The 23,949-nt window shown below is 40.2% G+C and overlaps 1 protein-coding gene across 1 annotated transcript; it reads right to left on the reverse strand.

Annotated features, from left to right (window-relative positions):
* Positions 1-8,616: 8,616 nt before the first annotated feature.
* Positions 8,617-13,141, reverse strand: NEFM (neurofilament medium chain). Its single transcript, XM_007938762.1, has 3 exons — positions 12,062-13,141; positions 11,206-11,330; positions 8,617-9,997 (listed from the first exon to the last, which is right to left on the reverse strand). Exons 1-3 carry the CDS (start codon positions 13,139-13,141, stop codon positions 8,617-8,619), a joined length of 2,586 nt encoding a protein of 861 aa, XP_007936953.1.
* Between the last annotated feature and the right edge of the window lie 10,808 nt (positions 13,142-23,949).

Raw genomic sequence — 23,949 nt, forward strand, 5'->3', positions numbered from 1 at the left:
ACATTTAAGTCTTCGATCCATCTGGAGTTCGTTTTTGTGTATGGGGTGAGGTACAGGTCTTGTTTCATTTTTCTGCAAATGGATCTCCAGTTTTGCCAGGACCATTTATTAAACAAACATTCTCTTCCCCATTTAATGGATTTTGGGCCTTTGTCAAGGATCAGCTGACTATAGGTTGATGGATCTATTTCTGGGTTCTCAATTCTATTCCATTGGTCTATGTATCGGTCATTAAACCAATACCAGGCAGTTTTGACTACTGTGGCTGTGTAGTAGGTTAAGAACACATCTTTTACTACAATGTTGAGGAACAAATTTGTGGATGGATCTCCAGCATCCTTGAAAACTGCTATGAATGTTAATTTTTGTAAGCATATTTGACAGTGGGAGCTGTCCTAATTGAATTAAGACACTTAACTACAATGGGGCTGATTGGACCCTGTGGTGGTAGGGGCTAAGAGGCAACACTTACTAGACAAAGAGAAGATGGGCATGATTACCATAATGTACAGCAGAGTCAAAGCAGTAATAAGAATAGTCTGACTCATATGGAGTTATGGTGTTGGCTACTTAGACATAGTGTCCCTAAGAGGGAAATACACAGAAATCTACTAAATATGTACTTAATCTGTGCAAGCAGAAGAATTCCAGGTCAAGTGAACAGCAGTCCAACTTGAATCACCAGAATATGGAGTCATGGCCCCTCTATCAATTCTCAGACTTGAGCTAGTTTGCAGACCCACATCTTGAATAAAGGGGAGGCTAGGTCTCTTTGAGGAAGGATACCACTATACTGCCAAAAAATGTATACTGTTAATCTCTCTCCCAGCCTTCCCCAAATGGATCTATGAGCTTTTACAGGAGTGACAGTTCACTGGGGAAAAGGAAATAATAAAAATTTTGGGGATTACTGGATATTTGGTCTGAATTGACACTACTTCCAGGAGACCCAAAACTGTGGTCACTGGTCAGCGTGGAAGGTGTATGGAGGTCGAGTTATTAATGGAGTCTTAGCTCAGGTCCATCTCACAGTGGGTCTAGTGGGTCCACTGGGCCCGTGAACCCATCCTATAGTGATTTCCTCAATTCAAGAATGTATAATTGGAATAACATACTCAGCAACTGGCCGAAGCCCCACTTTCCGGGGATCCTGTGGTATGGAGCATGGTATTCTTACCAAAGTAAAGAATAAATGATTTTATGTGGCCCTTCCTATACCTAAAAAGGAGGCAAAACACCTGTGGGCCCCTTTGAACTTTGGAGGCAAAGTTCATTTGTGTGTGCTCCTCTAGCCTATCAAGTGACTTGAAAATCTTAGTTTTAATTGGGCCCAGAACAAAAGAAGGCTCTTCAATGGGTGCAGGTTGCCTTACAAGTCACTCTGCCACTTGGGACATATGATCCTGCTGATCCAATTGTGCTTGAAGTGTCAGTGGCAGATAGAGATGCTGTTTGGAGTTCTTGGCAGGTCCCTATTGGTGAATCACAGTGCAGACCCTTAGGATTTTGGAGTAAAGCCCTACTGTCCTCTGCAGATAACTCTTTTTCTTTTGAGAAACAGTTTTTGGCTTGTTACCAGGTCTTGGTACAGACTCAATGCCTAACCCTTGGTCACCAAATCACCATGTAGCCTGAGCCACCCACCATGAACTTGGGATTGTCTGACTCATAGAGTCATAAAGTTGGATATGCACAGTTGCACTCCATCATTAAATGGAAGTGGTACATAAGACACTGGGCTTGAGTAGGACCAGAAGGCACAAGTAAGTTGCGTAAGGAAGTGGCCCAATGTCCATGGTCTCCACTCCTGTGATATTATCTTCCCTCTCCCAGTCTTCACTTATGGCCTCATAGGGAGTTCCCTATATTCAGTTGACTCAAAAAACCAAAACCAAACTCACTGCCGTTGAGTTGGATCTGACTCATAGTGACCTCTCCTTGGGTTTCCAAGGCAATATCACTATGGAAGTAGATTGGCCAGTCTTCCTTCCAAGGAGTGACTGGTGGGTTTGAACCACCAGCCTTTTGGTTAGCAGTCAAATGCTTTAGGCAATATGCTACCAGAGCTCTCAATCAGTTGACTAAGGAAGAGAAAGCTTGTGTCTGGCCTACAGATGTGTGATGTGCAGGCATCACTAGAAAGTGGACAGCAGCATCCCCACCGTCTCTTTCTGCAACTTCCTTGAAGGACAGTGATGAAGGGAACTCCTCCCAATGTGCAGAACTTTGAGCAGTGCATCTGGTTGTTCACTTTTCTTGGAAGGAGAAATGGTCAGATGTGCTATTGTATACTGATTCATGGGCTATGTCCAATGTTTTGGCTGGATGGTCAGGGACTTGAAAAAAACATGATTGGAAGATTGATGATAAAGAGGTATGGGGAAGAGGCATCTGGATAGACCTCTCTGAATGGGCCAAAGAAATGAAGATATTTGTGTCTCAACTATCTTTAGAATTGTGAATGCTCACCAAAGGGTGATGTTGGCAGAAGAAGATTTTAACAATCTAGGATGACATGTTCTGTGGAAATCAGTTATCTTTTTTCCTCAGCCACTCCTGTCATTGCCCAATGAGGCCATGAACAAAGTGGCCATAGTGGCAGGGATGGAGGTTATAGATGGGCTTAGGAACATGGATTTCCACTGACCGAGGCCAACTTGGCTATAGCCATTGCTGAGTGCCCAACCTGCCACAGCAAAGACCAACAATGAGTCTGCAATATGGAGCCATTACTCAGACTGATGGCAACTTGATTAATTGGACATCTTTCATCATGAAAAAAAGTCAGCATTTTGTTCTTATTGGAATAGATACTTGCTCTGGACATGGATTTGTCTTCCCAACATGCTTCAGCCAAAAGTACCAACTGTGGACTTACAGAATGCTTTACCCACTGTCATGGTATCCCACACAGTATTGCCTTAGATCAAGGACTCACTACACAGCAAATGAAGTGTGGCAAGGGGCCCATGTTCATGGAATTCACTCATCTTACCATGTTTCCTACCATCCTGAAGCAGTTAACTTGAGAGAACAATGGACACAATTATGGGGCTAGCTATGTGGCAATATCTTTCAGGGTTGAGGCAATGTTCACCAGAAGGATGTACATGTTTTAAACTAGTGTCCAATATATGGTGCTGTCTCCCCAATATCCAGAATTCATGGGTCCAGAAACCAAAGGGTGCAGATGGGAGTGGCATCACTCAGTATTACCCCTAATGACTTACTCACACAATATTTGCTTCTTGTCCTTGTGACTCTATGCTCTGTGGGTCCTCAATCCTGAAGAGAGAAATTCTTCCACCTGGAGACACAATACTGGTTCCATTGAACTGGAAGTTAAGAATGCCACCCGACCAATATGAGCTCTTCATGTCTCTGGATCAACAGGCAAAGAAGGGAATTACTGTACTGCCTGGTGCGATTGATCCTAATTATCAAGGGGAAATTAGATTGATATTACATAATTAAGGTAAAGAGGAGTATGTCTGAAATATGACCTGTGATTAAATTCTACGTAAACTACAGAAACTGTATTCTGATATGACTATCAACAGTCCAGACCTTTCAAGAATGAAGGTTTGCGTCACCCTACCAGGCAAAAAACCATGACCAGCTGTGGTGCTTGTCGAAGGCAAAGGGAAGGTAGAATGAAGGTGGGAGAAAGTAGTTGTGAATACCACCTATGAGCATGTGACTTGTTACAGAAATGAGGACTGTGATTGTTATGAGCATTTCTTCATTGTATATGTGCATCAAATATTTTTGTTTTCTTATAAATATAAATGTACATGGGGCTAATGCATTTTTGGGTGTACTTGTGTTAGTTGTATCATGTTAGGTGCAAGTATGACCTTATAATTGTCTTTATTTAGAGATTATGTATGGATTAAGGAGGTATGTACAGGTGCCAAGTTGACAAGGGGTAGTCTTTGATAGTTAAGGTTGTGTGTCAGTGTGATTGTACCATGATTCTCAGTGGTTTAGCAGTTATGATGTAGTCATCTCCCTTGATGAGATTTGCCATAGCAGCTAATCAGTTGAAAGGCAGTTTTCTCAGGTGTGTGGCCTGCTTTCAATATATATGGATGTCCTGGGGAAGCTCTCTGGCTTTTTGCTCAGCCTGGATCTTACTTCTGCCTAATCATCATCAACCTCCAGTTCTTGTACTTGGAACAGTGACCTGCCGTATTCCCTGACAATCTTAAGATTATTACCTTCATGGCCTGTGAGCCAACAGCTTGCCATCTTACCTGCTGATCTTGTATTTTTCAGCCTTCACAGCCAGAAGCTTGCTGTATTGACTGCTGATCTTGGGTTCATCAGCTACTGCAGCTATGTGAGTCAGGGAAAGCCTCTAGCCTGATATCTGACCCACAGACTTGGATTTTGTCAGCCTCTACAACTGTGTGAGCCATTTTCTTGAGATATATTTTTCCCTCTTTCTCACACTGGTTCTGCTTCTCTAAAGAACCCAGCCTAAGACAAGTCTCTTTGAAGAGTATTTTAGCTTCCCTGTTTTACAAATAAGGAAATGAAATCTTATAGAGATGATATAATGGAACCAAGAAACATATTTTACTATCCATGGACCTGAGATTTGAATTCAAATCCACTGCTTTCCCCAAAATCCTATACATATAAGTGTAGAAGAGACCTAGAAATGGAAGAAGTTTTTGTAGAACTAATAACTCACTTAAAAATAGCTTTAGGCAAATTTTGTAAACCACCAGGAAAAATGACTTGCTCGACTGCTCCAAACTGGAACAACCAATCTATTTGTTGTGGAAACGAATATCCTAATGTTTTAATACTGTGTCTGTGCTGACTGGCAATAGAAGGAAATGTGCTAGAAATAACACTTTCTTTTTCTATTGAATATGAAAGTTCCTAGGAGAAAAGTGTTTGCCACATTTTGTAAATTGCAAGCTGTTGTGGTAGAAAGACTCACCACATATTTTGTATTTGGGTGTTTTATTCTTCTCCTTATGATAGAAACATGGTGCCATAGATAAATCGATACCACATTTATTTTGTTAAAAGATAAGCAATATATAAACATATTAAATGAAGGATTCATGACATACATTTGTTTTCTTTCTTTCAGTCTGTGTGGCCTCATAAATTCATATGACCATAGTGGAAGGATTTCCAGAATCTTATAGCACAGGGAGGAGCACTGGTAGCATAGTGCCTAAGGCACTTGACTGCTAACCAGAAGGCTGGCGGTTCAAACCCACCAGCCACTCCTTGGAAGGAAGGTTGGACATTCCTACTTCCGTGGTGATACTGCCTCGGAAACCCAAGGAGGGGTGGCTATGAGTCGGGACTGACTCGATGGCAAATAACAACAACAACAACATAGCACAGGGGTTAAGATAGTGCTCTGAAGTCAAATTACTTGGGTTAAATCCCAGTTCTAACATCTACCAGCTGTTTGACTTAGGGAAAGTTTCTTTAAACTTTCTGTGTCTCAGTTTATTTATGTTTGAACATTGAGAATTAATTGGCTTTGGTACTTCTTACATTATTCAAAATAAAATTGCATTTCTTAAGCAATTTATTGGAAAATTAGTGATCCTATTCTCATTGGCTTAATGGAGCCCTGGTGGTGCAGAGGTTAAGTGTTAGGCTATTAACCAGAAGTTTGGTCATTTGAACCCACCAGCCGCTGTGTGGGAGAAAGATGTGGCAGTCTGCTTCCTAAAGATTACAGCACTGGAAATCCTATGGACAGTTCTACTGTTTCCTACAGGGTCACTGTGAATCAGACTCAACTTGATGACAATTTTTCCCCCCTCAGTCTTAATGTGGTTATAGCCAGAGATTGACTGAAGCCAGAGAAAAAGTATTGTAATTTCTTATACACTTGGAGGTTTGTGCTTAGTTTAAGTACAGTCTCTTGTTGTCACTGAGCACATTTGGAAACTTAAATTTCAATCTCTTTTCTCTATAAAAGGAGCTCTGGTGGCTTACTGCCTAAGGCATTTGACTGCTAACCAGAAGGCTGGCAGTTCAAACCCACCGCCATTCCATGGAAGGAAGACTTGGCGATCTACTGACGTAAAGATTTACTACCTTGGAAACCCAAAGGGGGTCGCTATGAGTTGGAATCGACTCAATGGCAGTGAGGTTTTTTTTTTTTTTTTTTGGTTTTTCGCTATAAACAAAAGTGTATCAGTTGATACTGGCAATAGAATGAGTGAATTCTAGAAGACCATTGTTTTCTCAGGCCCTTGTTCTCAATAAATATTTGTTGAATTAATGAATCAACCAGGCAATTTAATAACTTTGGGAATGTTTGCATGACTTATCAAAGGTACGTTATATTATTTGTAAAGAGGGAAAAACAGTGATTCTGTCTATATAATACATGGAAGTATTACAAAATTCTTCCATTCTTAGGGAAGAAAATGATATGGTTGAATGGAGAATTAGGAGATGAAGGGACAAGTCTCTATGCTGGGCTTTAGAGGATTGCTGATTGATTCTGTCATTTTAGAAAAGTATATGCCACATACCCACAAAAAAAATTTCTAAACTGTGACTCAGGGAGATGATTTTAGGTTAGACAGATGGATATTTTTATAGCAAAGGTTACATATTTAGTGGGTACTTTAAAAATTCAACTTGTGTTATCAATATCAATTTAGTGTCTATTTCCACTCCTGATAACAACTTTCAGACTTTTAGGAGCTGCTGTTCTGTCATTGGAGTGAATCTTTGCAGAGGACTGTCAGTTATGGTGCTCCACTCTTTCAGGTCAAGTTGTGAGTCAAGTGTATACTCTGTTCTCAAAACTCTTCTCAAGTGATAAAGTTTTGAGCTCAGTCAGCTCTGGGGTTGAACAGATTGCAAGACAATTTCTGCTACCTCTATCCCTGGGACTGTCCCAGCCTGAATTTCCCAACACATGCTTGCTTGGCTGATCCTTCCATTTCAGGAGTTATCCTGTATTCTTCCAGTGTACTCTTCAAAAAAAAAAAAAGGTTCCACATAGCGACAGTTTTTGCTGATCATATTTAAATAATCCTGTATCACTTTAGGTGTCATAGATATTGTTTAAACATGACTTATTTTAAATAAAAATTCTTAAGTATTTGTACAAATGATATGTATGGATAGCAAACATTTTTGAGAACTAGCAAATGACTGATGATTGGAAAACATCATTACAAAAATTGCCATTAACAGTGAGCTTCCTGGGCACATTTAGAAATTAAAATTGGGATATTAAAAAAAATATTTTAGAAAGTATTAAGGATTGTGTTTTTGACCTGATCCTATTAGTAAGAAAGAAAAAAAATATGGATTCAGAAAAATATATTAATATGTTGTTGTTAGTTGCCATCAAGTTGGTTCTGACTCATAGCAACCCTATGAACAATGAAACATGGCCCAGTCCCGTGCCATCCTTAGGATCTTTGCTATTTTAATATATTAATGACCACGACGATCTAAAAGATATCCTTGGTCTAGATCAGGCCTTTTTATCTGAAAACATTTCTTGTCTATAACAGAGAATCTCATGTTTCTTCAATTAGGATATTTTGTGTATTTGTGACCTTGTTTTCCCAATGAGCAAAACTCCCTTTTGTACAAATCTCCATCAACAAAAGCAAGAATCAATGATGCAGACTTTCTGCAGGTTTATGGGCCAGAACCATACATCTGAGACTAGATGTTTCTTGTTAAGTGTGTAAGGGATTTCAGCCTAGCTTCTTCTATACATTGTAATAAATGCCAGGAGTGCCTTTATCTGTCCCAACTTTAAGTAGCATGTTATGACTCCTTTACTGCCCCTGTTACCTTGAAGTTCTCTGAGTTCTGGTTTGCGATTGAAACATCAGGAGACTGAAGACTTCCATTATACTTATTTTATTTTCTCATCTGAGTTTCTTTCAAAAATATAATTTTTAAGTTTTGGCATAAAGTTTGGACTAAATAAAGATTTTGACACCTGAAAACGTTTTCAGCAATTATAGTTTTCAAGTAATCACTCTCAGTGAAATAGTGATAAAAGTGCAAGTTCACTTACAATCCTCCTAAATATTTTACCCTAGGGAAAAAAGGTTCAGGAAGTGGAGATTTTACGTTGAAATGACACCAAGCCATGATTATGTTTCCAATATGACCTTTATTGAGCATGTACTGCTATGACGTTTAACATCAATCAACGAAATGTTGCGAACTGTGCATGTCAACGAGGTTCTCCCATGAACAAAAGTCCATTTTAAATGCACCAGTGAGGTAAACATAATTATTCATATATAGCTTTCTTAAGGCTAAGAGAGTTCTGTGTTTCATTTATGATTTTTGGCTCAGTTGGTTCTTTGCATAATACATCTCAAGACATTCCCCCCCACTTAAGTGCCCCCCTCCCAACAGCTTAGGAAATTGGCAAATTCCCCAGGTACATACGATATCATGCATTTGAATCCCCCAAAGACTGAGGAGGGAGCACCCTGAGCTTGCATGCAGTTCCCTCATATTGCACAAAGTAAAATACAATGTCTGGAGCCCCCATGGGAGAACCCGTTCTGTTTTGAAGCTGTCAATCACATGCATTTTGAAATTGTCATATGGCTTAACCTTTTGTAATGGACTCAAATCTTAGTCACTCTGGGTGATTTCCTTTACTATGGCGTGTGAAGTGACCTTCTCTACCTTTTTAGTAGACACTAGTTTCTCTTCAAAGGTCTCTTCATGCTCTTCGACCTTTTGAGTGACGGTTACAGATTTAGTGATGTATTTGGTAGCACCATCTCCTGCCTCACTGGTGATTGTTTCCACCTTTTTGGTCACCACCACTTTATCCTCACTTCTATCAACCCCTTTCTTTTCATCAGCTGGGCTCAAGTCTAGCCCATTTGTGACTACCCCTTTCTCCTCTTCTCCCCCACTGCCTTTCTCCTTAGTTTCCTGCTCTTCCTCCTCTTTTCCTTCCACCTCCCCATTTATAGCTATATCTTCCTTTTTGGATTCCTTTGAAACTTGGTCACCCCCTTCCTCCCCACTTACTCCTTCCTCTTCTGCCTTCCCCTTCTCCTTCTGCTGTGGCTTCTCCTCCTCTTTGGCCTCTTTCTCCAAGCTCACCTTTACAGATTTGGTGACTGTGACTGCCTCCTCTACAACTTCCTCCTTCACTGGGGATTCAGCTTTCTTCTTCTCTGGCACTTCTTTTGGCTTCTCCTCCTTTTTCTCTACCTTCTCTTCCTTGGGCGATTCCTTTGCTTCTTTCTTTTCTTCCTTAACTTTCACTTCTTCCTCTTTCTGTTCACCTTTTCCAACTTCGGCTTCTGCTTTTGGTTTCACCTCTTCCACAGGTGATTTTGGCACCGGGGACTTGGCTTTCTCTGGCTTTCCCACCTTGGCTTCTGGCACCAGCTCTTCTTTGGCAGCCACTTCTTCACGCTTTTCCTCAGTTTTCTTTTCATCCTTAGCTTCCTCTTCTGCTGCTTCACCTTCAGCCTCTGCTTCTCCTTCTTCTTCCTGCTCACCTTCCTCTTTTTCACTGGACCCTTCCTTTTCAGATCCCCCTTCTTCAGCTTGGTCTGATTTAGCACCCTCCTCTTCTTCCTCTTCCTCTTCTCCCTCTTGGCCCTCTTCCTCTTTTTTACCTTCTTCCTCTTCCTTAATTTCAGGTGCAGTAGCTTTCACTGGAGACTTTTTGGTAACTGCAACTTCTTCTTCAGCTTCTTTTTCCTCTTCCTTTTCTGCTGCCTCTTCTTCCTTCTCTTCTTTCATGGAAACTGCCAATTCCTCTGCAATGGCTGTCAGAGCATCTTCCATTTCTGACTTCTCATCTTCCACTTTGGTTTCCTCTATGATCTCCTCAACAAACTTGTGTTGGACCTTTAGTTTGGGAGCCTCTACTTTGGTTTTCTGAATCTTACTAGATATCGCAACTGAGGGCTGTCGGTGTGTATACAGAGGCCCAGTGATGCTTCCAGAAAATGTGCTAAATCTGGTCTCTTCACCTTCCAGGAGTTTTCTGAGGAGAAAAATCAAAGAAGACAAGACACAATTAAAATTTCATTGGGACTTCTGAGTTTTATTACATTATGGGTCATTCAGTAGTCACCTTTGAATAAATGGAATCACTAAATAAAAAATTCTATCAAGCCAGTGTAATGCCTGCTATCACTTCTCAGTATACTGTGCCATATTCAGTGACAGAGACAGATTCTCTCTGATTATCTTCTGGTTGCCTGCTGTGGTAACTAACCATACCTTGGCACTAAGTCTCAGCCCTGCAGTATTCCATTTGGTACAGCATAAATATGCTAAAAAGCACCCTAGTGGCTAGAAACATTTAGTGATTCCCTTGAGTATTTGGACTTCCAGGATGTGTACTAAAATATTTTAAGCAAATATAATTTTTGTTAAAAAATGTTTACAAAACTATCAAGCATACTCTAGAACTTATATAAAAGTATAGTTAGGCATAAATATGGATGTGTCAGGTTATAAACTGGGTTGTGATTATAATCATGAAGTATCTATTTAATATAATTATTCAGCTTTCCTGAGATAAGAACTGTCTGACTGCAATTTACTCTGTAATTATAATTGCCTTTTATTGATAGTACAAAAATGTTTAATCAAGTGTCTTCCTTTCTCAATAAAAGTCAATAGAAAGGTCACATCAATTAGTAGATTTAAAATCTCTTCACCCCCCCAAATACACACATATGATATGTATCTAGATATATAATCTATACTTAGAGTCTAATATATATGTCTAGATTATCTCTCTCTATAGAGAATACATCTATATTCTATTTTATCAATCTATATCTATTCTCAACCAGATGATGGCAATAGTAAGCTATACTAGAGAAACGGAGAAATAAGATGTTCTGGTGCTTGTCCTTGATGTTATAATAAAATTGAAAAGCTGAAACCACCAGATGACATATTGAAAACTAGAAATCCAATCAGCCCCCTCCACAATGTAGTCCGTCACACTTAATTTGAACTAATAATTTCCATTCTTTTAAAGTTGTATGAAAATTAGTATAATCACATTGGCAAGTCTTTATAATAATTTCTTTTTAATTAAGGGGGGGGAAAAAAAGCCAAAAAACTAAACACAGGTTTAAGACTCCTGCCATTACCCGCTTTAATTTTAAATCGTGAAGCTTTTCTGTTGGAACAGCTTCTGCAGTGCGGTTACTATGCCCGCAGTAAGCACCATACCTGTACGCAGCAATCTCGATATCCAGAGCCATCTTGACATTCAGGAGATCCTGGTATTCTCGCAAATGACGAGCCATTTCCCACTTTGTGCCCCGAAGCTCATTTTCCAACTGCTGGATGGTGTCCTGAAACAGACATGGGAGTCTCCATAGTCTCATCCTTTCAAACAGCAACTTTTTTCACAACAATTTGCTGCCCCCTTCCCCTTATCCTTCTGCTTTCCCTCCTTCCAGCTCCGCAAATCGGTCAGACCACATTCCATACTTTTAAAACAATAAAAAGATTTTTTAGTTAATTAAAAATTAATCTAAATGATTTGCAAACAAATAAGATCAATTAGACAAGAAGAAATTTCCTGGGCACATAACGCCTTGGGACTAGGGAACCAAGAGCCAGCCTTAACAGGAAGCAAACATGCAGAGGAAACCCCATGGTTGACTTAGCCCTCCCTTCTGAGCCCTTTAGGATGAAGCCAATTTTGAGAATTCTTTGGATCACTGCAGGAAAAGGAGAGAATATGTGCGTTTCTGCAAAACCTATATTAAAGCTGCCGCTTTATCAACTACCTCGATGTATACTTTCTAATATAAACGTGCAAACGTGCAAAACAAGAAATTAAGTTTCCGAAAAATGTCGGAACTCTTAGGCAGCTGGGACTGGTGGGTGGAAGAGTGTGGACAGGATGGGGAAGGGAGAGGACTCTTTTCTGTAACTAACGTGGGTCTACCGCACGCGTGAATACTGGCGAACCGCCACCAGGGTGCGCGGCGGAGAGGGTTCCTGGGCGCGCGCGCGAGTATCGGGGACGCGCGGCGCTGGCGCTGTCGCAGTCTGGCCACACAGCTGCCATTCCTACCTGGTAGCTGCTGAGGTCGTGGTTGTGGCGTTCCTCGATGTCACTAAGCTGCCTCTCCAGTGACTCCTTGGTGCCACGCACCGATTCGAGCTCGATGCTCTTGGACTGTAGCTGACGACGGTATTCGGCGATCTCCTCCTTCGCGGAGCGGATGGCCTCCTTGTTCTGTTCAGCCGCCTCAGTGAGCTTGGCGTAGCGGCACTTAAACCATTCTTCTGCCTGGTGCATGTTCTGGTCGGAGTGGCACTCGAGCTGGGAGCGAATCTCCTTTAGCGCTGTCGAGATGTCTGTCTTCAGGTAGTCTTTGCGTTCCACCGTGATGTGCGACGCCTGGATCTGGGCCAGCAGGTCTGCAACCTCCTCCTCGTGATTGCTCCGCAGGAAGGCCACCTCATCTTGCAGCGACTGCACCTTCTTGTCCAGCTCCACCTTGACCAGCGACGCCTCCTCGATGTCTTTGCGCAGCGCGCGGATGGCCGCTTCGGTGTCGTCGCGCAGCCGAGCCTCCTCTTCGAAGCGTTCCTTGAGTCGGTGAATGTCTTCCTCCAAGTGGTCGGAGTCCAGCTGTACCTGTGCCTTCTCGTGGTTCACCATCTCAAGTGCGGCCCGCAGCTCGCGGATCTCCTGGTCGTACGCGTCGCCCAGCTGGGCGTGCGAGGCCTGCTTCTGCCGCAGCGCCTGGATCTCTGCCTCAATCTCCTTGTTCTGCTGTTCTAGGTAGTGTACCTTCTCGATGTAGCCCGCAAAGCGGTCATTCAGCCCCTGCAACTGCTCCTTTTCGTTAGAGCGGGACAGCTTGAAGTCGCCGCTGGGCCCAGTGCCGCCGTTGAGCAGGGACGAAGACTGGCTGAAGTCGAGGCTGCTTTCGGCGGAGCTGAGCATGGCCGAACTGTAGGCAAGGCGCGGGGCAAGCGCGCTGCGCTTGTAGGAGGAGGACACGGTGCTAGGCGAACCTCGGGACCATGACTGAGAGCGGAATCCGCTGGACGGGGAACCGCTTACGCGGCTGAAGCTTGAGCGGGTTTCGGTTACCCGCCGGTAGGCGGACGGGTTGCCCAGCGAGTCCAACGTGTAGCTCATCTTGGAGGCTTTGGGGTGTATGGCTGTCACAGCGTTCTGCGGGCCTCGCGGCAGCCCATTTATAGCCGCGGCACTGGGTCCTGGGCCAGGGCCCCGCCCAGTGGAGGCGGCGGCCGAGGAGGCGGAGACTGCCGGCACTCCGGGATAGGGGGTGGGGGTGGGGGCCAGGAGGCTCAGCAGTGATTCAGCGCCGGCTGCTCCGGTCCGCGCCGCAGCGGACCCGGGACTTTGCCGCCCTGGTTCCCTTTCAGTCTCGTATCACTTGTCGTCCAGCAGCCCCCCTCCAATTTTCTTCACTTTCGGATTTCATTTTTACACTTTCGGCGTGAATGTCCACCTAACACCCTTCCTTTGTCTTAGTCATCCCTCCTGCCTTGCGGACTGCTCTTCTCCGGACCCCTTGTCCCCTTGTTATTTAGCCCGCTGCACTCTTTTCCTCACAGCTTTCTCGGTCCTCCCCCCCACTTTCTCCATTACTTTTTTTTCCCCTTTACCGGTCTTCTGCGCTTAATCACTTTCCCCTCTTGTTGGTATCTCTTTGACTTCTAACGTTTCTCGGTCCCACTCACCACGCTCCTCAGTCCTTTCCTCTGGGACCTTTTTCTTCTCATTCATTTCTTCTCCCCTTCTCTTCCCCCCTCCCCCTCCAATCCTTTTTATCCCTTCCCCCAACCCTCTTCTCCCCAGGCCTCCCTTTCCTCCCCCACTCCTCGTCTTAAAGCAGCAGGAGATGAGCGCAGAGCAGTTGGGCCTAAGAAGGGGGGCGCCGGGGGGTGGGGCGGCTCAGGAACTGTCCGTCGAAAAGCTTGCGGAAGGGGACAAAGAAGATAGGGTAATTATTTGTATTAAAAGTGAGTTGTGGCGATACCTTCTGGTTAACGTTTGGGGAACTTCCTCAGCTTCCGCAGGGGCAGAAGGTAAGGGGCTGTACACGCTATGGCGCCGGCAGCACCAAGGACAGCGCCCAGGCCTGTGAGCCGGGCGATTCAGCTGCCCCTGGGGCTTGTCACCCAGCATTGTCCTCAGGTTGCGGGATTTCCTAACCCCCCTCAACCCTCCCCTCCCAAGTAAATACACTTAAAACCTGTTTTGTAGCGATTCTGTTTGTTTGCAGAAGCTAAGCTGGGATCGGAGTCTCAGACTTCTCTGCAATGCAGGGTTGGCACAATGAACAGATTGCAGATCTTGAAAACAACAAAAATTCCTTAAAGTAAATTAACAGAAATAATATACTTACAGCCCGGTTTGAGTTTTCTAACATGCAACGAATGCAGGGAATCCAGAGATACAGGACTTGATATTTGAAGGTCAAATATTCCTTGGAAAGGTGAATTTGAAATCTGCTAGAAAGAAAAGTCGAGAGTAGTATAGTTTATAACTTTGATCACTAATCTTAGTTCAAGTACTCCCTATATATAACGCAATGGTTAGAAAAGTGTCTGAATTAACTAAAAAGTTGCTGAAAAGATTCACCACAAACTTGACTAAAACCAGATATGTTTCCTCCTTTTTAAATGTAATATATTTCCCCATTTAGATTTTAATGACTGAATTGGAAGTGATTTTCCATACTCTAAAAATGTTTATTTAAACAAAGAATGTAATCTAATAGACTTTCTACTTTCTGATGCACTGATACCAGTTAAATTGTTCCTTTATTTTGGATTGTGTTTTGAGAGTAATCCAGGCTAAAAAAAAAGTTCAGAATACTGCAAGAAAAAGTGAAGAACGGAATGCCAGATTAATGACAGTGTTTGCTGGGGTCATAGGTACAAGTGACAGCAGCTGAAATACTTGCTGAGGCTGAGAAGAAATCACTGCTTGTGAAAAGTAGTAACTATGTCTTAAATAACTTCTTTCCACAGCATGTTTCATCCAGTCTCTGTTTTATGACATGTCAGGGTCATATTAATCAGTGAGTAATCATAAAAGACCTAGATTGTAGATTTCTGGTGAGAGTTTTTTTTTTTAAAGAAAATATATTGGCCCATTTCACTTGCATTTTAAAATAGAAGGGGTTAATTTAGGAAGCTACTTTTGGTTCATTAATGCGAAACTGCAGCACTGCAGGTTGTGTGGGCGAAGGATGTTCCAGTTTGCTGAGTGATGCATCATCTTCCAGGGAAGGAGACCCCCTGTCTCAAACTATTGGGTGTGACAGCTGATAGACTGAGAAAACAGACTTGTGAATATTATAGAAAAATGGGATTTTCTGATTTCAGATGGATAAGTAAAGAAAGAGAGAAAGAAAAAACCTGTCTTCTGTAAAGTACTATCAATCTCAGGGTTGGACCAAGCCAACTATTATCTAGATAAGGCCAAATGCTGATCATGCAGTGATTGACTATTTGGGAAAGAAAACAGAAATTTTTTATGTCTCATTACTCATTTTACTTTTTTTTTTTTTTTTAAAGACTGTAAAACCTCTTGGCAATTTCATGTTGCATTTACACTGAAAGCGCTGTCTTCAATGAGAGTACATAGTTAACCGGTGGGCTTCTGCTGTGAGTTTTCTTCAGGGCTTTGAAAATGAGATGACTCTGCAGAGAGACATTTACAAGGAAACACATGTCTAACTTCTCAATTAGCCTGCTTTGCCTTGGATTTAAACTAGCACAGAAAATGTTAAGCTGCCATCTGGTTACAGAAAGAGGTACGCATTGCACACAAACAAATAATGGCCAATTACTCAGGCTAAATCTGTTGCCTATATAGCTTAAAATTGTAACTTCAATTTAGTCTGGGCATAAAAGACTGACTCAGAGAATGGATCACTGTCACTTTATTAAGGAGAAAAAGTTCCAATGGCTTAAAAAGTGATTGATTCGATTCCACAGTTAGCAGAATATATATATATATTTGTAGTAGACTCATTTCATCTCCTCTTCTTGAAGGTAACTTGAAGGTTATACCCATCAGTGATCTTGGTATAAAAACTTTTTTTTTTCTTAAAAAGGCTGTAACAGATGTTCTTCTCTTTTTGTCTTACATGTTTCTGAAGAACATTTACTACACTAGTATTTTTTTTTTTTCATAGAAAGAAATGTAAGGTTTTGCATTTTTTACCCCAATGACACTATAGCTACAGAAGATTCTGAAAATATTAACAAGACAGAAAATAAGCCCGGAGCTTGAGATAGGCTATGCTGCTTTTGTAATTTATTATCAGTAGGGAAGTTACACATACAATTTAAATGTAAGACACGTCTACTGAAATAATTTCTGGATTGCTGTTCCACAAGCTGCAGTCTGTTTTGAATCACTTGATAGAGACATACACATCATGTTCCAATCTATGTGTTCCTCTAGTAGGTAAAGTACAAGTATTAAATTTGCTGTTAAGATATAGCTATTATGAGGTTATTTAGGACTTTATCTAATGATGATGGGGGAAATCCTTTGCATAAGCAGTTTATTTATTTATTCAAGAATAAAAAATAAGGAGCTGGATATTTTCAATCCTTTTCCTTTATTTCCTTACATTTCTACATTCAAAGGTCTCCCCCCCGCCCCCCCCCCATACATATCAATGCAAGGAGAATGGGATATGGGAACTGGGTAGCAAGCAAGATGTTCTGGAAGAGGGATGCAGTATGAAATTGGTAGAATGTCTTTTTCCAAGGTTAGCTGATCTGTACTTTCTCCTGACCTACTGACTGTGATGTTTTGAACTTGAACCTCTTTAGGATCTGGTTCTAGAATTCATGATGAATAATCATTTATAAATTTTCTTTTCATATGCTAATTATTTAAGGGGTTGTTGATGTAGGAAGCTAGGGACTGAGTCCACTGGAATGGGGGGACATAAGGAAAGATAAAACCATAGTACTTATTTCTGCTTGACCCTTGGGATAGCAAATGTTAGATGTAGCTTTTGACTTACGGTGTTTTTGGTTTCAGATGTTGAAAGCAAAATAAAAATAGCCTCAGGGATAGAGGCCGTTTCTCTAGTCAGGAAAGTTGGGACGGACGTGTCCCTATTGTCTTTAATTAAAAGGAGTCCTCCTGAATCACAGTGTCCTTTTTCTGACATTAAGCCACCAATATAAGACTTATTTTCCTTGCCAAATATTTTACTAATTAAATATTTTCTAATTTTTCTGTCCATTACTGTTTTTACAAAAAGTTAATTGAAGTTTTTAAAATTTAAAAAATTACATATCTTTATTTTTTTTCCAAATATAAACTTAATCAACTTTGAAATTCTATATCTGGAAATTTCATGTTTTAAGAAAAAGAGTTAACTTTCAACTTTAACATAGCTTGCTGATTTTTTTTTTTTGTTTTTTGCTGTGTAATGGCTTCAACCTACCACTGTGATTCAGTTCTGTGAAAGCAAGAAGAGGACTTAGAATTTAAAAAAAAAATTAACATATTCTTGCTAAAAGTGATTCTAAAAATATGATTCAGTGGATGCATAATAAAACATTACTACTGTATTAATTTTCAGCATGCTTTTAATTGGACACTTTGGCTTTATCCACAAAGCGGACAATCTTGATTATATGCACTTGAATTTTTAAAACACTGCATTGCACATAACTTTGCATCAGTGGAGCCATGTAATATTTATAGCATATTTTATCCCAGGCTAACCAAGACCTGTCTTAGCAAGAGACATAATTCTTTTATTAGAAACTCTTAATTAAAATGAGCTTCATAAAACTAGAATAGATCAATGATCTATTATCTTTGCACCAAATTTCTGAAGGGAGCTAAGCCCAGGGACGTGAAAAAGTCAGAAAGATGTCCTACCTAATAGTTAGCTCTCATTGCCCCAGGACTGGGTTCTTTCTTCATATCTTGTTCATATCTTGACTATTCTGAAGAACGATAATCTTTCATAGTACTTCTCTGAAAATGGTTCACTGTCATAACTATCTCTTGTCACTTATGAAATGCAGAAACATCATATATTTTAAAAGACTTTATTCACATTTTTGTTAAAATTAATATGTACTTAGTGTAGAATTTTGCAATATGCAAAGAAACAATAAGTATTTTCTTTTGGTCTTTTTCTCTGGAATTTAAATATAGATGAGATGTTTCTGTTTATATAGTTTAGTGTCCTGCTTTGTAAAATAAATATATCTGAATATATAACTTGATATATTTAGAGGAAGGAACATGGTACTGTATGCAATAACTTCTGGGTTCTAGCCAGGTCGTTGGCTTTCATTTTCCTCAAGAAAGGAATTCTAAAACCCCTTTGTAACAAGAGTGATAAAATAATTAATAATGATAATGAAGCAAGAAAGCCTAATTAGATCAAAGTATTAATTCCTGTCTCCCTCTGTTTTTTCTCTCCCTTGTTTATTGAGAGGACTGTCATGATGAAGTTGAGAGGGTTGGTTGATTCAGAATTGGTACCCTGAGATATAGCCTAGTTTGGCTGAAATATTGTATTCCTTTACACTTAAACATTGTATTCCTTTACACTTAATGGTTCCGTGAATCACAAAGCCATGGTTATCATCACTGCTATCATATGAACATGTTTACATGTGAACATTAATTTACATTAAAGAAGCAAAACAAAACAAAAATACATTGTCCCATCAAGCCTGAGCATGAGAAGCAGAGAGGGTAATGCACAAATTGTTTCTATTTTATGGTTAATGAAACTGATTAAGAGATTTATCCAAGGACCTCATCTGTAAATGGTGAAGCCAGGACCAGGACTCTGATCTTCTGACAACAAAATTAACAGCAAAAAATAATAAAAAAAATTCCTTGAATAAAGTCAACATAAAAAAAGAAAGCAAATAACAGAAATATAAACAACCATAACCAAAAGAAACAAACTCACTGCTGTTGAGTTGATTCAACTCATAGCGACCCCTTCTTGGATTTCCGAGGCAGTATCTCTACAGAAGTATATTGCTCAATTTTCCTTCCAAGGAGTGGCTGGTGGGTTTGAATTGCCAGACTCTGGTTAGCAGTCAAAAGCTTTAGGCACTACGTCACCATAAGTGGTATTTAGTAAGTGCTTACTACGTGCCAAACACTGTGCCAGCACTTCACTGAATTATTTCATTTAATTATCACAGTAACCTTATGAGGTGGAAACTATTATTATCCCTATTTATAGAAAAATCAATTGAGGCACAAAGGCACAGAGAGGTTCAGTACCACACACAGCTTTGAAATGATGGAGTTGAAGTATGAAACTAGGAATGTCTAATTTTAGAGATGACTCGTATCACTGTGTAACACTGCCTCAGAAGGTCATGCAGCTCATTACAAAAATCTCTTTTACAAGCTAATTGCCTAATGGTTATGTCATGTTAAAAAAAATCAAGACATATGGTATGCATTTTTTGCTGCTTTTTTCTATTTATATAAAAACAAAATATTTTAATATTTTCTCAGATGAACATTGTTTCATGGCTTGTGACGTTCTAATTGAAATATTTAAAACTAAAAACTTTGAATTATAGATATATATAAATCCTAAATTAATTTTCTTTGTAATTCAAAGGGCATGTAATTCATTAAGCCTGGTCCCTGATCTTTGGATAATATCCCTCATCATTTATCTACAATTTTATGTGGTATTTATCACTCATTTTTACATGAATTTTGGTTTAGTTTTTAGGTGCTCTTTAAAATGTATAATATATTTATTTATCATGCTATACATTTAAATTAAGAAGAAAATCTTTTAATAATTATGCATTTATAATTTTTGTAGATGTCAAATTCTAACCTAATCTACTTTGAGAGATTCAATAATAAGCATTTGAATCTTGGCAGAAGAAATAGCTTGGACTACAATCTTCATTAGTGGAGGTTTACAATGGGATGCCTGGCTTGTAAACAGTTTTTTAAATCTATCAGAACAGTGAAGAGACAGCCATGAATAATTTTAAGTAAATCTCTTGATCATCTATTTTCTATACTAAAATCAGGGTTATTTGACTGTACTTATATAGGTTGCTTGGTGACAAGTCAGCCTTAATTCATTTTTGTTATTTATGGAATAAAATGCTCTGATTCACCCTTTCATTTGTATAAATCTGCTTTGGTTTCTTCTTTACCAGATAGGGTCAAGGAACAGAATGGTTTCCCATTTTTCTTGAACAAAAGTTGACCTTGAATAGCACGTATCCTGTATTAGTCATAGTAGCACTCAGCCTCTAGATTTGGATTACATTAAAAAAAATTATTAGAAACTAGATGTCTAATGATGAAAATCCTTCCTCAGACATTGTGACTCATTTAATATAATTTATTTCATTGTTTTCTGCCTTCTGGTACTGTACATGGTCTCTTCTTTCTGCCATGCTCAATATATCCAGGAAACTTGATGCACCCTTGGAAACTTCTGAGAATGAGGCATGTCTGTGCCTTCTTGAAAAAAGGCATGTTCATATCCTGGTCAAGTCATTAAATGCTTATTGAAGATCTCACAGAAGTGAGAACCTTTTGCTTCTGGTTTGGCAGTTTTATTTTGACTCTCATGGCCTGATTCTAGGAAACCTGTTGTTGTTGTTGATATGTGCTGTCGAGTTGGACCCGACTCATAGTGACCCTTCCTTGGGTTTCTGAGGCAGTATCACTATGGAAGTAGATTGCCCCATCTTCCTTCCAAGGAGTTGCTGGTGGGTTTGAACCTCCAGCCTTCTGGTTAGCAGCCAAGTGCCTTAGGCACTACACGACCAGAGCTCCCTACTAGCCAGTATACCTGGAGAAATCCTTGAATCACAGAGTGCAAACACTTGACTTACAGGAAAACTTCTGAGATCTTTGTTTTGACCCTTTACTTTTTTTGTGTGTGCACACAGATCTAACAAGTTAGTTTATTCTAACCCTACTGAATTGCTGTTGTTGTACGTGCCTTCAAGTAGGACCAGGCTCATAGTGACCCCTCCTTGGATTTCCGAGGCAGTATCACTACAGAAGGAGATTGCCCAACTTTCCTTCCGAGGAGTGGCTGGTGGGTTTGAACCTCCAGCCTTCTGGTTAGCAGTCAAGTGACTTAGGCACTACACTACCAGAGCTCCCCTAGGAAACCTCCACTAATCTAAATCCTTTCCACTTCTCCCAGGTATTAATTCTTCCTCTGCGTCTTTGAAACTCATTGTTTGTAGCCTAGTTAGGTACTACCTACCACCTACTGGTCATTAAAATAATGTCTCAAGACTCTAATTCTAAATGGCAAACACCAGGTCTTACACATATTTGTATATTCCACAATGCTGTACATATAGTGAGTGCCCAATACATATTTGTTGAGTGAATGAATAAATGAAATTCAATCTTTTTTTCTGAGAATTTTAATTCAATAAAGCCTAAGTTTTTTCAGTATCAGACACTGTACTGGACAATGGGGAAAGAGATGAAAGATAGAATCCTAGCTAGAGTAAACACAGTCTCATGGAGAGTTTAGGCAAGTAAAGATACAGTTGCCCAGGGGATGGGTAATGATAAGTGTTGTGCTAGAGATAATAAAGTGTCTCATAGAGGAGCACAGAAGATGGGCAACTGAATTAATTGGTGCTAAATGTGGAAGAGCCTCAGGGAGAGCTTTCTTGGGGAGGGTGGTACCTGAGGTGAGTTTTGAGGCAAAAGTAAAAATTGTCCAGGTGAGGAAAGCATAACAAAAAACATTGAAGTGAGGGAGAGTGCATTGCAGTCAAAGGACTGCAAACGTCTAGAGTAAGGGGCAATAGTCCACAGCTCAGCCTGTAGAGGGAAGCATGCAGTCTCGACCAGGGAAAAGCAGGCACATACTCCATGTTGGAGAGAAGGAGTCAGGCAGACCAAGCTTGAGCAAATGGGCATGTAATCATGACTGAAGTGAAGGGGGTACATACCTCAAGTCAAAGAAGGAGGAACACATAACCCAACATGGCAGGATGGGGGCATGTAGTCCAGTCTGGAGGGTGCAGCAGAGGACAGACACTGGAGGACTTCCCAAGTCATCACAGAGCATTGTGCCTAATTTATAGAAGACCAGAGGCAGTGAAGTATTTCAGTAGGATAGTGATCTGGTTAGACTGATAATTTAGAAAAATCACTACAGCAGAAGGGAGTAGATTAGTGTGGAAGGTGAAAGAGACTAGACACATGGAAGTAAAATTTGAGGCTAGAGCGATAATCTCAATGAGATTTGTGAAAGGTGTAAATTAAGAGCAGTGCATTGGAAGAGTCAGGGAATGTAATAGAATAGATAGAATTTGGGGAAATAAGTGGATGATGAGGTAATTTTGTTTGTATCTGTTTTTCAAAGCTGCTTTAACAGATTACTACAAACTTGGCAGCTTATAACAACAGAAACTTATTGTCTTATAGTTTTTGATGTATAAGTCCAAAATCAGTCTTAGTGGGCTAAAAGCAAGGTATTGGTGGGGGTATTGTGCTTCTGGAAATTCTAGGGGAGAATCTGTTCCTTGTTTTTTTCTTCTTTTTAAAATATTTTACTGAGTTTGTGGTGAAAGTTTACATGGCAAAGTGAGTTCCCATTTAACAGTTTCTATACATATTGTCCCCATGACTTGTCTGTCAGTTTGTCACACTGTGGGGGCTTTCATATTACTCTGAGGCTGGAGGCTATGCCATTGGTATTTCAGGTCACCTATAGTGGACAAGTTTCAACAGAGCTTCCAGACTAAGACAGATTTGGAAGAAGCAAGGGTCCATCCACTTCTCAAAATATTGGCCAGTGGAAACCTTATGAATAGCAGTGAAACACTGTCTGATATATTACTGGAAAACTTTATGAATAACATTGTCTGATACAGTGTTGGAAGATGAGTCCCTCAGGGTGGAAGGCACTCAAAATATGACTTTGGAAGAGCTGCCGCCTCAAAGTAGAGTTCACCTTAATGATTTGGATGGAGTAAAGCTCTCAGGACTCCCATTTGCTGATGTGTCATGAATCAAAATGAGAAGAAATAGCTGCACATATCCATTAACAATCGGAAGATGGAACGTACAAAGTATGAATCTGTGAAAATTGGAAGTTGTAAAAAATGAAATGGAGCATTAATTAATTATAATTAATAATTACATTATTAATCCTAGGCATTAGTGAGCTGAAATAGGCTAGTTTGGGCCATTTTGAATCAGACAACCATATGATCTACTATGTCAGGAATGACACATTGAAGAGGAATGGCATGGCATTCATCTTCACAAACAATGTTTCAAGATTTATCCTGAAGTACAATGCAGTCAGTAATAGGATAGTATACATATGCCTATAAGGAAGACCAGTTAATACTACTATTAATCAAATTTAGACACTAATCACCAAAGCCAAAGACAAGGAAACTGAAGATTTTACCTACTTCTGCAGTCTTAAATTGACCAAACATGCAATCAAGATGTGTTGATTATCACGGGTGATTGGAATGTAAAAGTTGGAAACAAAGAAGAATCACCAGTAGTTGGAAAATATGGCTTGGTGATAGAAATTACATTGGAGATCACATGATAGAATTTTGAAAGATCAATGACTTATTCATTGCGAATATCTTTTTTCCAACAACATAAATGGCCTCTATACATGTGGACCTCACCAGATGGAGTACATAGGAATAAGATCAACTTCATCTGTGGAAAGAAATGATGAAAAAGCTCAATATCTTCAGCCAAAACAAGACCAGGAGCTGACTGTGGAATAGACCATTAATTGCTCATATGCGAGTTCAAGTTGAAGCTGAAGATAATTAAAGCAAATCCTTGAGAGCCAAAATATGACCTTGATTATATCCCACCTGAATTTGGAGACCATCTGAAGAATAGATGTGACACATTGAACACCAATGACCGAAAACCAGATGAATTGTGGGATGACATCA

This window comes from Orycteropus afer, unplaced genomic scaffold, assembly GCF_000298275.1.
Source record: "Orycteropus afer afer isolate SDZICR_OR568_19922 unplaced genomic scaffold, OryAfe1.0 scaffold00053, whole genome shotgun sequence".
NCBI lineage: Eukaryota > Metazoa > Chordata > Mammalia > Tubulidentata > Orycteropodidae > Orycteropus > Orycteropus afer.

Bases quoted from the DNA above. Each gene is read 5' to 3' on its own strand.
- NEFM (XM_007938762.1), bottom strand. From the start codon at position 13,141: ATGAGCTACACGTTGGACTCGCTGGGCAACCCGTCCGCCTACCGGCGG. The intron at 11,331-12,061 runs GTAGGAATGGCA...TGTCTGTTTCAG, and splicing joins ACGACCTCAGCAGCTACCAG to GACACCATCCAGCAGTTGGA. The intron at 9,998-11,205 runs GTATGGTGCTTA...TTTTCTCCTCAG, and splicing joins ATCGAGATTGCTGCGTACAG to AAAACTCCTGGAAGGTGAAG.